The 12260-nt window shown below is 57.3% G+C and overlaps 1 protein-coding gene across 1 annotated transcript in view; it reads right to left on the bottom strand.

The window, feature by feature from the left end:
* Positions 1–3548: 3548 nt before the first annotated feature.
* The window catches only part of ETFA (electron transfer flavoprotein subunit alpha), a 75357-nt gene continuing 66645 nt past the window's right edge, over positions 3549–12260 (bottom strand). The window contains exons 11-12 of the mRNA XM_044659169.1: positions 9450–9530; positions 3549–3812 (exon numbers count right to left, since the gene is read on the bottom strand). Coding sequence (XP_044515104.1) covers positions 3774–3812; positions 9450–9530 — 120 coding nt within the window. The 3' untranslated portion in view covers positions 3549–3773. The remainder of the gene's footprint in view (positions 3813–9449; positions 9531–12260) is intronic.

Raw genomic sequence — 12260 nt, forward strand, 5'->3', positions numbered from 1 at the left:
GTCGCCTCCACCTGCCAAATGAGGGCGCAGAGGAGGCCCCGAGGGGAGGGGGGAGAAGGGCGGCTGCTTCCTGCCACAAAGGAATGCCATCTCTCCGGGCCTCAGTTTCCTTCTCCGTGAAATGAGGACCTTTGAATAAATGCTTTCCGATTCCTCTCACTGAGGGAGATGCAGGGGGCGAGACTAGAGATGGAATCCTTCCTTGATTCTGATTGAGGGGGAAACGCAGACCTGCGCTCTTACCCACAGAATGAGCCAGTAGCAAGCCATTGGGTCAAGGCTGGAGGCCAAAACGGGATAAACGGACTTGGAGCACAGACTGGGCTGGCTGATCGGGGGACGGAAAATCACAACAAGCTTGAAGAATAAGCTTCGTGTGAGTGGGAAGGAAAGGCAGAGAAGGCCAGGAGGCCGAGGTCCAGGGAGCGAAATGGAGGCGGAATGTGAGGAAGGGATCTCCGTGTCTGAAGTGCCTGAGGACGAGGGCCGGGGGCAGGGCGGAGAGAAGCCCCGAAACCCATCGTGAAGCCACTGAAAAAGTTGAGAAAAGGCCGGAAGGCCAATAGATGGATGAGCCAGGATGAGGAAGGGGTACAGGCGGAAATGGGGGGCCCTGAAAAAGAGGGAAGTTGTGGGAGGATCACAGGAAGGACGACTCCTGAAAGGCAGGGAATGGGTTAGCCATAAGGGAGAGAGCTGGGAGGAAAGCGGCATCTTGGAAGAGGGCTGAAGGAGGACGTGGCGGCGGGAGAATGGGAGTGTGTGACGTTCGGCAGACAAGAAAGAAGGTCCCTTGGAAGGGGCCGGCCGGGTTAGGGTGGCCCAGGAAGAAGGGGGGTTGTCGGGTTGCAGGGATCAGGAAGGAGTCAGTTTGGGTGGCCAACATGGGGAGGCCCCTCGTTTAACCGCAGGGAGTTTGAGGGTGAGTGTGTCAGGGAGGGCTCCACACCTGTGACTCTTCCTCCAAGGAGGCTTCTGGTCCGGGCCGTGTGGATCCGGGACGCGCAGCCTCCCGGGATTCGTCCTCCCGGGATTCGTCCTCCCGTGTCCATCCGCCCTCCCCAGGGCCCTCCTCTCTGGCCCGCCCAGGCCACTTCTCTCCACCCACAGCCCCCCAGGGGGAAGAGCCGCATCTCTAACTGGAAACACATAAAAGCTTCCCGGCCAGCAGGATGGCCGCTTCCTGCCTTGGCTAACCGTGTCCTTCCCCCTCGCATTCATGTCCATTTTCCCACCCTCGAGTTTGTAGTCTCTCCCTCTGCCTTGCTCCTGGAGCTCCATCAATCAGTCCCCTCGCAGCGTGCCTTCAGGTTTACAAAGCCCATTTCTTACACCAAACCCGGGGGAGGCAGTCGGGGGTTCTCTGCAGCTCACAAACAAAGGCTCGGAGGAGTTCTTAGTCCTGATGAAGGATTCGAATTCACGTCCCCACTCCGTGCTGCGGCATTCGTAGCCTCCCCCTCCTCCTCCGTCTCCCAGCATCCCCCCCCCACCTTCACTTTGCGTGGCTGGACCGACGCCCCGACACCGCTTAGCCCCTCCTCGGTGACCCTCTTTCTTCTGCCCACAAACCGCTCCTCCACAGCAGCACAAAGCAGCGCTTCCAGGCCCGGAGAGGAGGCTCTGCTCAGGCTCAGTTCAACCAGGATTTATTTAGGCCTCGGGGTGAGGCCTGTTCTGGGCCCAGGGACGTCCCTGCCCTCCTGGGCTCACAGTCTACGGGGGCTCCTGCCACACAGGGAACAAAAAGGAGCCCCAGATGGGGCTGGAGCGGGAGGGCGGCTCTGTGAGAGGCGGAGAGGCCGCCCCAGTGGGGCCGGGATGGGGAAGCTCCCAGGATAAAGTCGGGCAGGCCGAGGGGCCCGAATAATGTCAATAATAATAGTAGTAGTAGTAATAATAATAATAATAATAATAATAATAATAATAATAATAATAATGCACATCCGTGCAGCCTTGCCTGGGGAAGTGGCCGTCCTTCTGCCCATCTCAGAGGTGAGAAAACAGAGGCTCGGAGGCTGGGCGACTCGCCCGGCTACTGCGTGTGGCGGAGCTCGGCCTCGGCTCTTCCTGGCGGCCTGGTCTGTGGGAGAGGCCCGAACACAAGCCCCCCACCGGGCCTTTGGCTCAGGCGACATATTGAGGCAGCCGGACCAACCAGGACGGCCTGGGGGGGGCGCAGCAAGCGGGGGAGGAGACGATGAATGAGCCTGGGGGGGCCCCGGAGACTGGACGGAGGCTCAGAAAAACTGGGCAGCTGACCGGCGGGACGAGGATCCGGTTCTCCCCGAGAGCCGTCCGGGCCGGACCCAACCTGACCCTGCTTTTAGGAGCACAGCTGACTCGGCTGAGGCAGAAGCTTGAATTCGGTCCTGGGCCGGAGGGCTGGAGCTGGCTCAGCCCCTCGGGGTACCCAGATGAGGGGGAGGGGAGGGAGGCTCCCCAGACTTCCTCACCCCCAGGGGAGGACACGGGCGGATGGGGGCGAAGGAGACCAGCCCGCAAGATGGAAGAAGGGGAGTCTGGAGCGGAGGGTGAGGGAGGCTGGCAATCCCGGCATGAAGAGGGCAGGGGAGGCCAGACTCGGGGGGCGGCCTAGGAGAACAGAGAGGGACGGAGGATGCACAGGATTAGAGGAGGTGAAGGAGACGCGGGCAGAGGGGGCAGGAGGAGCTCCCACAGGCCGGGGGGCCACAGGTGATGCTGCAGGGCAGGCCGGGGCGGGGGGCCAGGAATGCCCCCAGCTTGGCGGCCTCGTTCTTCGTGAGCTCCTCCCCAAGGGAGTTCCAGAATAGATCTTTGGGGGGCCAAAAGCCAGCAGCGCTTCGACCTGCTTTTTAAGCTCTCAGGATGCACCCAAATATCTGGCCCAGCAGAGAGCCGCGCCGGCTCCGCCGCTCCTTCTCCTGAGCAGACTCAGACGGTTCCAGGCTGACCGAATGGCCAAAGGAGACCCCAAAGGGCCCGGCTCTGCCCGTCAGACCGGGGTTCACCGGGCTGGGCTGAGAGGACGCCCTCCCCAGAAGCTGCCCGGCCCGATTCAGGTTTTCCTGGGCAGAACCTTTCTGGCGAGGGGGGCGGCCGGGGCGTCTGTAGGCCGGAGGAAGAAAGCGGCTCCCCGAGGCCGGGCTCCGAATGGCAGGACACAGTCAGGCACCCGGCCGAGGGCCGCCCTACGGGAGCGTCTGTGCCTGCTGCGGGCCCAGCACATCCCTCGGGGTTCCCGTCTATAAACGGGGATCACGACGGGAGAACGCCCCTCGCCGTGCTGAGGACACGTGCCCACTTTAGGGAGGGGGAGAAGGCCCCCCCCCGAGACGGGGGGCCCTGAGATGGGGAGCCCCTCGGAAGCCCAGGGGCGGCCCTGTGGGCCCAGAGGATGGCGTGGAGAGGACCCTGGGGGGCTGCCCTGAGAGAGGCAAAGGGGGGGACGGAAACAGGGAGGAAGGGAAGCCCCCCCCCAACCTGCCTCCTCTTCTCGCACGTGCCAAACGCTTGGATCTGACTTCCCCGAAGCCGAAGCACGAAACGTGTGTCAGTGGCAGGCGGAAGGTGGTCAGGATTTTATTATTGTTTTATTATAGAATTAGAAAACATTCAAAAAGGATGTTGGGACGAATTAACTTAAAAAGGAAAATGTGATCTTCCCATAAAAGACATTGTGGCACTTTCTAGAATTAAAAAAATGGTCTGAAAGAGTCGTCCGAGCTTTCCCGCGATGAATTCAGTGATTTTGGGTAATTCCTCAGGTTAGAGCATGATCTGCAGCGACTTCATTTCTTCTTCAACAGCTCCGTCATCTCCGGCACGACCTGCAAACAAAGCGGAAAAGACACTGAAGGAGGGACGTGGGTGGGACGCCCCCACCCGGGAGGACACGGACTCGCGTGGGGGACCCACCAGGACACGGCCTAAAGAGCTCTGACACGCACAAACTGGAGGATAAATGGTTGGACGTCCTCCTGAGGGAGCTCCGCGTGGAGGGTCATTGCGGTGCCCAGAGCCCGCCCGGGCCCTCCAGGCCCTCAGAAGCCGTCCTGCCTCAGCTCCGCAGGGGGCACCATCGTAGGAGGGAGATGAGGGAGGACTGCCGGGAGGAGGTGGAGGGGCGGCGGGAGAGAAGGCTGCGAAGGGGTCCGGCATCTCCCCGGAAGGCGGCGGGAGCAGACAGAAATGGGCCCCCCCAGCGCCTGACCTCTCAGCCTCCGAGGCCCCGGCACACACCGAGGGGAGGGGGCGCTCCTCCACGGGGGGGGCTGCCGGGGCCTCCTCAGGCCAAGAACTGCCTCCAGAACCGGGACCAAAGCAGTTAGCCAAGCAGCAACTCCTTGAACTTGCATCTGCGTCGTCTGTGGCAGCTTTGGAACGCCGGGCAGCCTCTGCCCAGGCCCAGAGGGGGTTCTGCGGGCCAGGGAGGGCTCTGGGTTCTGCAGCATCTGGGAGAAGCCGGGCTCGTGGGACGCCATCGGGGCTGCCTTCGACGGCAGACGCGCCCTGACGATGCCCCGCGTGTTCCAAGACTGTTAGAGCCGTTGTGTGGGGAGACGCCGAGGCTCAGGAGGGCCTCCATAGTGGGCCTCTTGGACTGGGCCCGGGACTCCAGAACAAGATCAGAATCAGGGCTGGCGGTCCCGGAGGTCCCCTTCAGCCTTCAGAAGGAGCGCGGCCCTGGGGGGAAGTGACGTGTCCAAGGCCACACATCCAGTGAGGGGCGGGACAAGCCCTGAAGGGAGACAAACCTGGGGCGGCTCCCGGAGCGCCCCCCAACAGGGCCCGAGCAGGGAGGCGGCCGATATCGGTTACTGCGGGGCGAGGCCGGCGGCCCGGGAGCTCCTCCATTATTCAGGAGCTGCACTTCCATCAGGCAGAAATAATGTGTTCGTACAAAATTTATTAAGGAGGTTGTCAACATGCTGTTTGCTGTGAGTGTCGCTTTGTCTGCGGCTCATCAGAGCCTTCACGGCCGGAGGCCGGCGGCGCCCGCTCGGGACGGCACTAAGTGCTGGCACGCTCCGGCCCACGGCTCGGCCGGCAGACAGGAGCTCATTCGGGGATCCACGGGCGGGCCGTGCGCCCCGCGGGACGGAGCGGCTCCGGAAGGGGCCCCTCAGACCTCACCACAAAAGGGGCCACCCGGGGCCCCTCCTCCTCTAGGAAACGCTGCTGTGCCGGAAATGCTCTTGGGGGCTGCGGGGGCGCTGCCTCTGCTCGGGGCTGCTGCTGTGGGGGGGCTCACGAGGCCTCACAAGACCGAGGCTGCTTCTGGGCTCCCCGCAGCAGGAGGCTCCCCGCACTCGGCCCATCTTCCCGGGCCCTGACCACACTCCGGGGCTCCACGTGTCCCTCCTATGAAATGAGAGTCGGGCAATGGCAGGCCCAAATCGGCCGGACGCCGCAGGCCTTGTCCTCCACGGCCCGTGGCTCCTGGGGGGGAAGACGGAGGGCCCGTCGCCGCTCCGCAGCTCCCGCCCCTTCTCGGCGGCCCCCCCGGAGCATCAGCACAGGGACTCAGAGCTGGCCGACGAGAGGCCCAAAGAGGCGGCCGACGCGTGAGCCCTCCGGCCAGGCTCCCGAGCTCGCAGGCCTGGCGCTGCTTACTGGACTGCTCGGTCTCTGCGTCCGGTGTGCGAGGGGCCGTCCCGGAGGACGGTCTGGCCTTGCTCTGCTTCTCCCCAAAAGCCAGAAAGCCCCGAAACAAGGGATGGAGGCGGCGAGAGGCAAGCTCGGAGAGAACTTCCTCAGAGCCTGGGTGGGGGCCGGGGGAGGGGCTCCGCGCAGTCTGAGTGGGGGGACTAGCCTCGTCCCTCCTGCACGTGACTAGGTCCGTCTCGGGCCTGGGAGTCTGCAGAAACAGAGGGCGGCCAGAGGACACACGGGGGGCTCTCCGCCCCTTTAGGACGGTCACCACCTGAATCTGGCCAGCAGAGCGAGCCTCTTCTCTGGTGCAGACGGAGCTCCCCGGATGGCGGCTGGCCGGTGGATGCCCTTCTCTGGAGGGTCTTCCCGCAGCCTCGGGGGGCTCCTACACAAGCCGTTCAGGGCAGGATGAGGAACGGAGCGGACCACGCGGCGGGGAAGCTCCCCCAGACGCTGCCACCTCTCGGGGTTCTCCTGGGTTCCGAAGCAGGGACTTACTTCTCTTTCTATCCTGTTACGGTTCCAAATCCAGGCCCTCCGACCCGCCCGGCTGCCCCCTCCAGCCCCAGCTCTTCCCAGCCTCCCCTCCAGAGGGCTCCCCCATTCTCACACAGGGGTGGGGCAGGACCGGGTGCAGCCCAACAGACTGGCGCTTCCCTCTCTTTCGGGGCCAGAGACGGCCTCAGCTTTTCCGGCTGACGTTCACGCCTGCCAGACTTGCCCTCACACGGAGCTCAGCCTCACTTTCAGCACTGAACCATCTGGGCCCAAAGAAGGGCCGGAGCACCTGTGGCTGCACAGAGCAGGGCGGCTTCCCAGAGGAGGCGGTTCAGGCTGGGCCCTGAAGGGCGGCACGACTCAGAGGGTAACAGGAGAGCCGGCAGACTTCAGAGCACGCTCAGTGCAAGCGCTTCATCCTACTGATGACAACCCGAGTCCTGGTGAGGGGAAGGGCCTCTCTGGGGTCACAAAGCAAATCGGGGTGCAGAAATGGGGGTCGCAGGCCTTAAGCATGGGAAGACGCCCCTGAGACATGTAATGGGGGTAATTTGAGGAAAGGTGTGTGGGATAAGGGAATTTTGGAAGGAGGTTGTCAGAGATTTGCTAAGGGAGTAATCTCGGTTACAGGTAGGCTGGGATTAAGGAGATTTAGGATATAATAGGGCTGAAGTCAGGAGTATAACACAGAAGGGAAACAGATCTTCAGGGAGAAGAGAAATTAAACTAAACAGACAAACAGCAGGCTACAGCCTGGGACTTAGACTCAAACACAGGCTGAGGGAAATAGACTAGACTGAAATTAACTACAGGCTTTAGTTAATTTCACAGGAAGGGACTTGTTTTGAAGTTACACCTTCCTCCAAGATGGACACCCGGCTTCCCTTCAAGCCCAGAGTATGTTGGTTCTTTCCCTCTTCTTCCCTCTCTTAATAACTAACAGACCAATTATACTAATAAGTCTGTTGAAACAACAAAAGGGTTTATTATCTTTAAAGGTTGATGTGTCAGGAAAGTGGATCAAAGGAAGCCCAAGCAGTTGTCTCAGGAACCTCAGGTGGGGGAAGGGAGGCAGAGATGGAGTCTGAGTAAGGACCAGCCTTTAACTCAAGTTTACAAAATGCTATTGATAACTAAAGGGAATAAAAGATGACTGACTAGTTTCTTTATATCTAATGCTGTCAATTAGTTAACCCTTCACAGATTTGAACTCCTCTCTAATTACTCTCCTTATCAACTCCACAGACATATAAGGTAAAGGAGGGAAGGTAGGAAATAATATTAGGGAAGGAAGATATAAAGGGTTTATCCAAAATAACAATTTCTTAAATAAATATTTCAAAGCTAGGCTAAATTTCAATACTACAGATAGGTAAGGAAGCAGCTCAGTTGGTTAGACAACCTCTCTCCACGGGAGACCCAAACCAACTGTCTCTTCCTCAAGATTCCAAACCCCTCACTGCTTTTCAGAACTCAGCCAAAGCTTGAAAAAACTATATGACCTCCTCTCTCTATACTACAAATGCCCCTTTTCTTTTCAAAATGTGCAACTAGCACCATTTTAGACAACAGCGCTGACCCCTCGGTCCTAGAGATGAAGACTGAAGTCGGAGCAGTGAAGGGCCTGGGCCTGGGCGGCGGCAAAGTCCCTGAGCATAGAGGGGAGCAACCAGGAACACCTCTTAGCTCTCTGGCCTCCTGCACTGCCCGCTGGGAGCCAAGACTCTCACCGAGGCAGGTGCGGCCACATGCACATGCACACACGCACACACACACACACACACACACGTGCACACACGCACACACACGCCTATATGACTCCCTCCCTCCTCCCCTCTCTGGCAGACACGGAGTGGCCTTTCTGGGCTGGCCTCCCTGGAGCCCTGACGGCAGACGACTCCATCTTGTCTCTGGGATCTGCCACTAGGGGGGCCACCAGCCCTGCCTCAAACTGGAGTGAAGGCAGAGAAAGAGGAAGCGCCCGACCAGTAGCGGCAGCGAATGATGACCTCGGCCTCGTCTCCAAGATGGAAACGTCTCCCGATCCTCTACTCCTACCTTCCACCCTATGACCAGAGTTGGCCGTGTAAGTACATACAAAACTGGACTCTGTGCCCAAGAGCCAAAGGAACGACAACTCACAGGGCAAAAGCCGTCTGCCCTGGGCTGATGCCGAGACCACTGATCCAGAGGTGGAAAGAAGTGACCCCCACATTCTCTGGCAAGATCTGGCGTCCGGCTAACCGGGGCTGCGCTGGCAGAACTGTTCACAAGCCAGAGCTTCTCCTGGAAACAAAAGCCCATCTTACTAACACTGATGGCCGAGTCATGGAAAGCGACCGCCCCCGCTGGCGGCAACAGGTGCTAGCGGGGCAGAGGATGGCATCCTGGGGGTGGCCTGGCCACGGGGTGCAAGGCCAGATGACGGAGAGGCACAGGCCACAGGGACAATGAGAGATGAAGGAACTGGAACCAAAGCTGTTCACAAATCTCGGGGCAGGGTGTTGGTCCAATGGGTGGTTCCCTTGGGAGGAAACTGCCCAGAAGAGGGCATACAGCATGATGGGGTGCCTCCTGTTCGCAGGCCTGGTCCCATCCTCTGAACCCTACTTTAGGAAGCATACTGCTCATCTGGAGTGGGTCTGGAGGAAGGCCACGAGGACGGGGACTGAGGGTACTATGGCAACCTAAAAAAGACCACGTCCCTACTAAGGCCTCAGCTTCTTCAGCTGTACAGTGACTGATCTCTGATGTACTCCCCCTACCTTGCCCCAAGACCACAGGACTGGAGAAAAGTGGGACAAAGTCCTCAACTTTATCCCACACCTCCAAATCTGCACTGGCCTATGAGGGGCCGTAATACCAACCTATCTAAGAGCTAGCCGCTCATAAAGTGGAGTCTCAAAATAGGGAATAGTTTAGGGAAAGGTCCTGAGCCAGAAATCAGAAGATCTGAGTTCTATCACTAACTGGGGGGTGACTTAGGATGGCCCCCCTACCCCACATAGTTCAAATGAGTTGACATCTGGCGCCTTTTCTAATTGAAAAATTCTATTATCTTCTTACTCTAGTTACTATTAAAGCCACTTTAATTCAGGAAATTTTTGAGGAGGGTTTAGGGAGGCAGGCTGTTCTTTTAGAAGTTCTTGTATAAATTCAGGAAATGAGAAGTCACTCTCTGCACACTATCCCAATGCATAAATGAGTGTCCTTCTTCCAGGGAAAAATGAGAGCATTCCACAAAAGGCATTCCATAAAAGGCATTTCTCTTGCAAATGTTCACAAAGACCACAAAGTCCCTGAGTCACACTTACCTTAAATAAATCTGCAACGATTCCATAGTCTGCCACTTGGAAAATTGGGGCCTCAGGATCCTTGTTAATAGCCACAATGGACTGTAAAACAAGAGGACAAATAGAGCTGATGGAGGCCCTTGCATAAAGGCAAACCAGACTGACTTACTTTAGCTTCCTCGGTAGATCTGGCGCCTTGAAGGTTAGGGAGGGTGAGGGGGGATGCTCGCACCCTCCTGCCCTGGGTGAGCCTCACAAGCTCGCTCTTACAAAGCCTTCAGTATCTGTCCTGAAAGGCAGTCTGCAGTAGTGGAGGGAGGGCCAGGCTTGGGTTTAAATCCCATCTCCAACACGCACAGTGTGACTATGGGCAAGTCTCTGCACCTCCACCTCATGAAGAACACACACCTCACAGGGTCCTTGTGAAAAGGATGAGACATGGAAAATCCTCATGTGGAATCCTGGCTAGCACAGTCTTTGGGATTCTCTATCGGCCTGGTCAAAGAATGTGGGCGGTTTGACCCAGGTTCCCGGATAAGCACCAGGAAGGGGGGGAGGCAGCAGGGTGCCACCTGAAGGGTCTGGTTCCTCTCATCTTCTGCACCCCCAGGACCCCTCTCCAGTCCTGTGTTCTCACTGACGCTTTTCTGGTTCTGAACAAGCTATTAACAGTGGCTTCTCGTGGCCTACCTATGCTCACCACACATCTTCTCCATTACACTCTCTTTTAGCTTTTTTCTTAGTGGTTTTTTCCTTTCATAACTAACTCATCCTTAACATATCGAATCCCTGACATCTGATGATTCACTAAGAGCAGGATATACACTTTTTAGAAGGACACATTATTCTTTACCCCTCCGCAATCCTCCCCATTCATAACTCTCATGAAAACAAGGGTCTGATTTAAATGAAATACATACTTTTGAATTCAGTCCATTTCTGCCATCATTTTATGACATGCCTTACTGTCTGGTAGCTAACAGCATCTCCCCATGAGTGGGGCCAAACCTCAGCTCTCTAGGAGAACCAACGCAGGGCGTCATGACCCCATCCCTCGCCTCCCCGGGAAGCCTTCCCTGACCTGCGCCACAATCTTACGATATGTAGAGACCCTTCTGGGCTGCCCTTCCCAGAGTAGGGATTCTTGCATCCTCAGTGCCCTGCACAATCCTTGCCACAAGGCAGATCCTTAATAAATGTCTGATGATTGACTGACTGACCTAAGATGAAGGCAGGTGGCTAACAGAACTACCATGCCTTGACAGGAAGAGGGCTGGTGTCCAAGGCTCAGGTCCTGGGCAAGACCCTGGAGGTGAGATGAGCTCTGATCCAGAACCGTTCAGACCTTCCTCGGGCCTGGATCAACAGTGGTGGACGTACACTGTCCAAGCCAGGAAGACAGAGTACAGTGTGACCTGTCCAGTCGGGGAGCCTCAGCTTACACTACAGGTCTAGATCCTTCAAAGGTCCCCCCATCCCCATGGGAGCAGCTGGTCCATGAGCCCATGTGAAGGTCTTCAGTCAATCCCACAAGCCTCTCACACTCGCCCTCATTTCTCCCTGCTCTGAGTGAGTTACTAATCGCTAAGTCGGCTTTCTCTTTTACCCAGCAGCAGCTCTGGGTCCAGTGGGCCAGGGAGAAGATGGCCGTATTTCACAGAGAGGGTGAAAAGAATTCAGTGTGAGGGGGCACAAATCAAGACCAATTTGAATGAGCTGCCACAGCACCAATAGCAGGAGTCCTGGCAGGAGTGGAGGTAGCTGGTGGGTCAGTGGGTAGAACAGTGGGCCTGAAGTCAGGAAAAGCCGAGTTCAAATCTGGCCTCAGAGACTAGCTGAGTGACTCTGGACAAGTCACTTTGACCTCTTCCTGACTCACTTTCCTCAAGTGCATAATGGGAATAACAACAGCACCTCCCTTGCAGGGTTGTTGTGAGGATCAAATGAAGGAGCTTTTGTAAAGGGCTTAGCACTTTGCCAAGCACACAGTAGGAGCTCTATAAATGCTTATTCCCTTCCCCTGGCCATCCGGACACCAGGACATTAGAGGAAGCCTCTGCGCCTTTGAGGTCAGTTGGGAAAGAAGAGCTCTATGAGATGGGTAACCGGTATTCGCCTCAGGTCAGACGGCTCAGTAGTTTGCCTTTCGTTACCCAACTATCCAGTGGGGTCCAGAACCAGCATCTCTTTGGCAAGGCCGGATCTTCAAGATTGGAGAAGGTTCTGGAAAGCCCCAAATACATTCTGAAAAAATGATTTCACACTTTTCCCCTTTAATTCAACAGTTACATGTCCCTTGTTGGCAGCACGGTTTCTATGTGCCTGGCCCTTCGGTCAGCCTGCTTGGAGGTTTAACCAGGGCCCATGACGCGCTTGTCCAAGGCAGACGTCACACCTGTTAAAGCGTGAGGCCAGCTTCTAGCAGGCGTCCGTGGGAGTGGACAAATGCACAAGGGTCAGGCATCACTGATCCCAAGAAAGACGAGGCTCAGAATTCAAATTATACCTTGTTCTGCATGAATTAACGTGTCACATTCTGAAGTTAATGTGTGGCGTCCCTGCTCCCGCGGCTCTTACGGCCCAGACGCTCTCCGATAAGCCCTCATGGGGGCTTTGTGCATGGAATGTGGCTGTCATGACACAAGGGGGGTCACTCCTCTGAGCTCCCTGAAGGCCGGAGTCGCTCCTGGCCCAGCCCAGGGAGCTGGCGTTGACACAGATCACCAGGAGGGGTCCAAACCTGCTCCCAACGTCCAAGAATGGGAGAATCGGGGGAGGGGGCAGATTTGAGAGCTTTCTCAAGAGATTCCCAGGACTCTGCCTCGAGGCTTT

Source organism: Gracilinanus agilis, chromosome 2 (genome assembly GCF_016433145.1).
Source record: "Gracilinanus agilis isolate LMUSP501 chromosome 2, AgileGrace, whole genome shotgun sequence".
In the NCBI taxonomy this organism is placed as follows: domain Eukaryota; kingdom Metazoa; phylum Chordata; class Mammalia; order Didelphimorphia; family Didelphidae; genus Gracilinanus; species Gracilinanus agilis.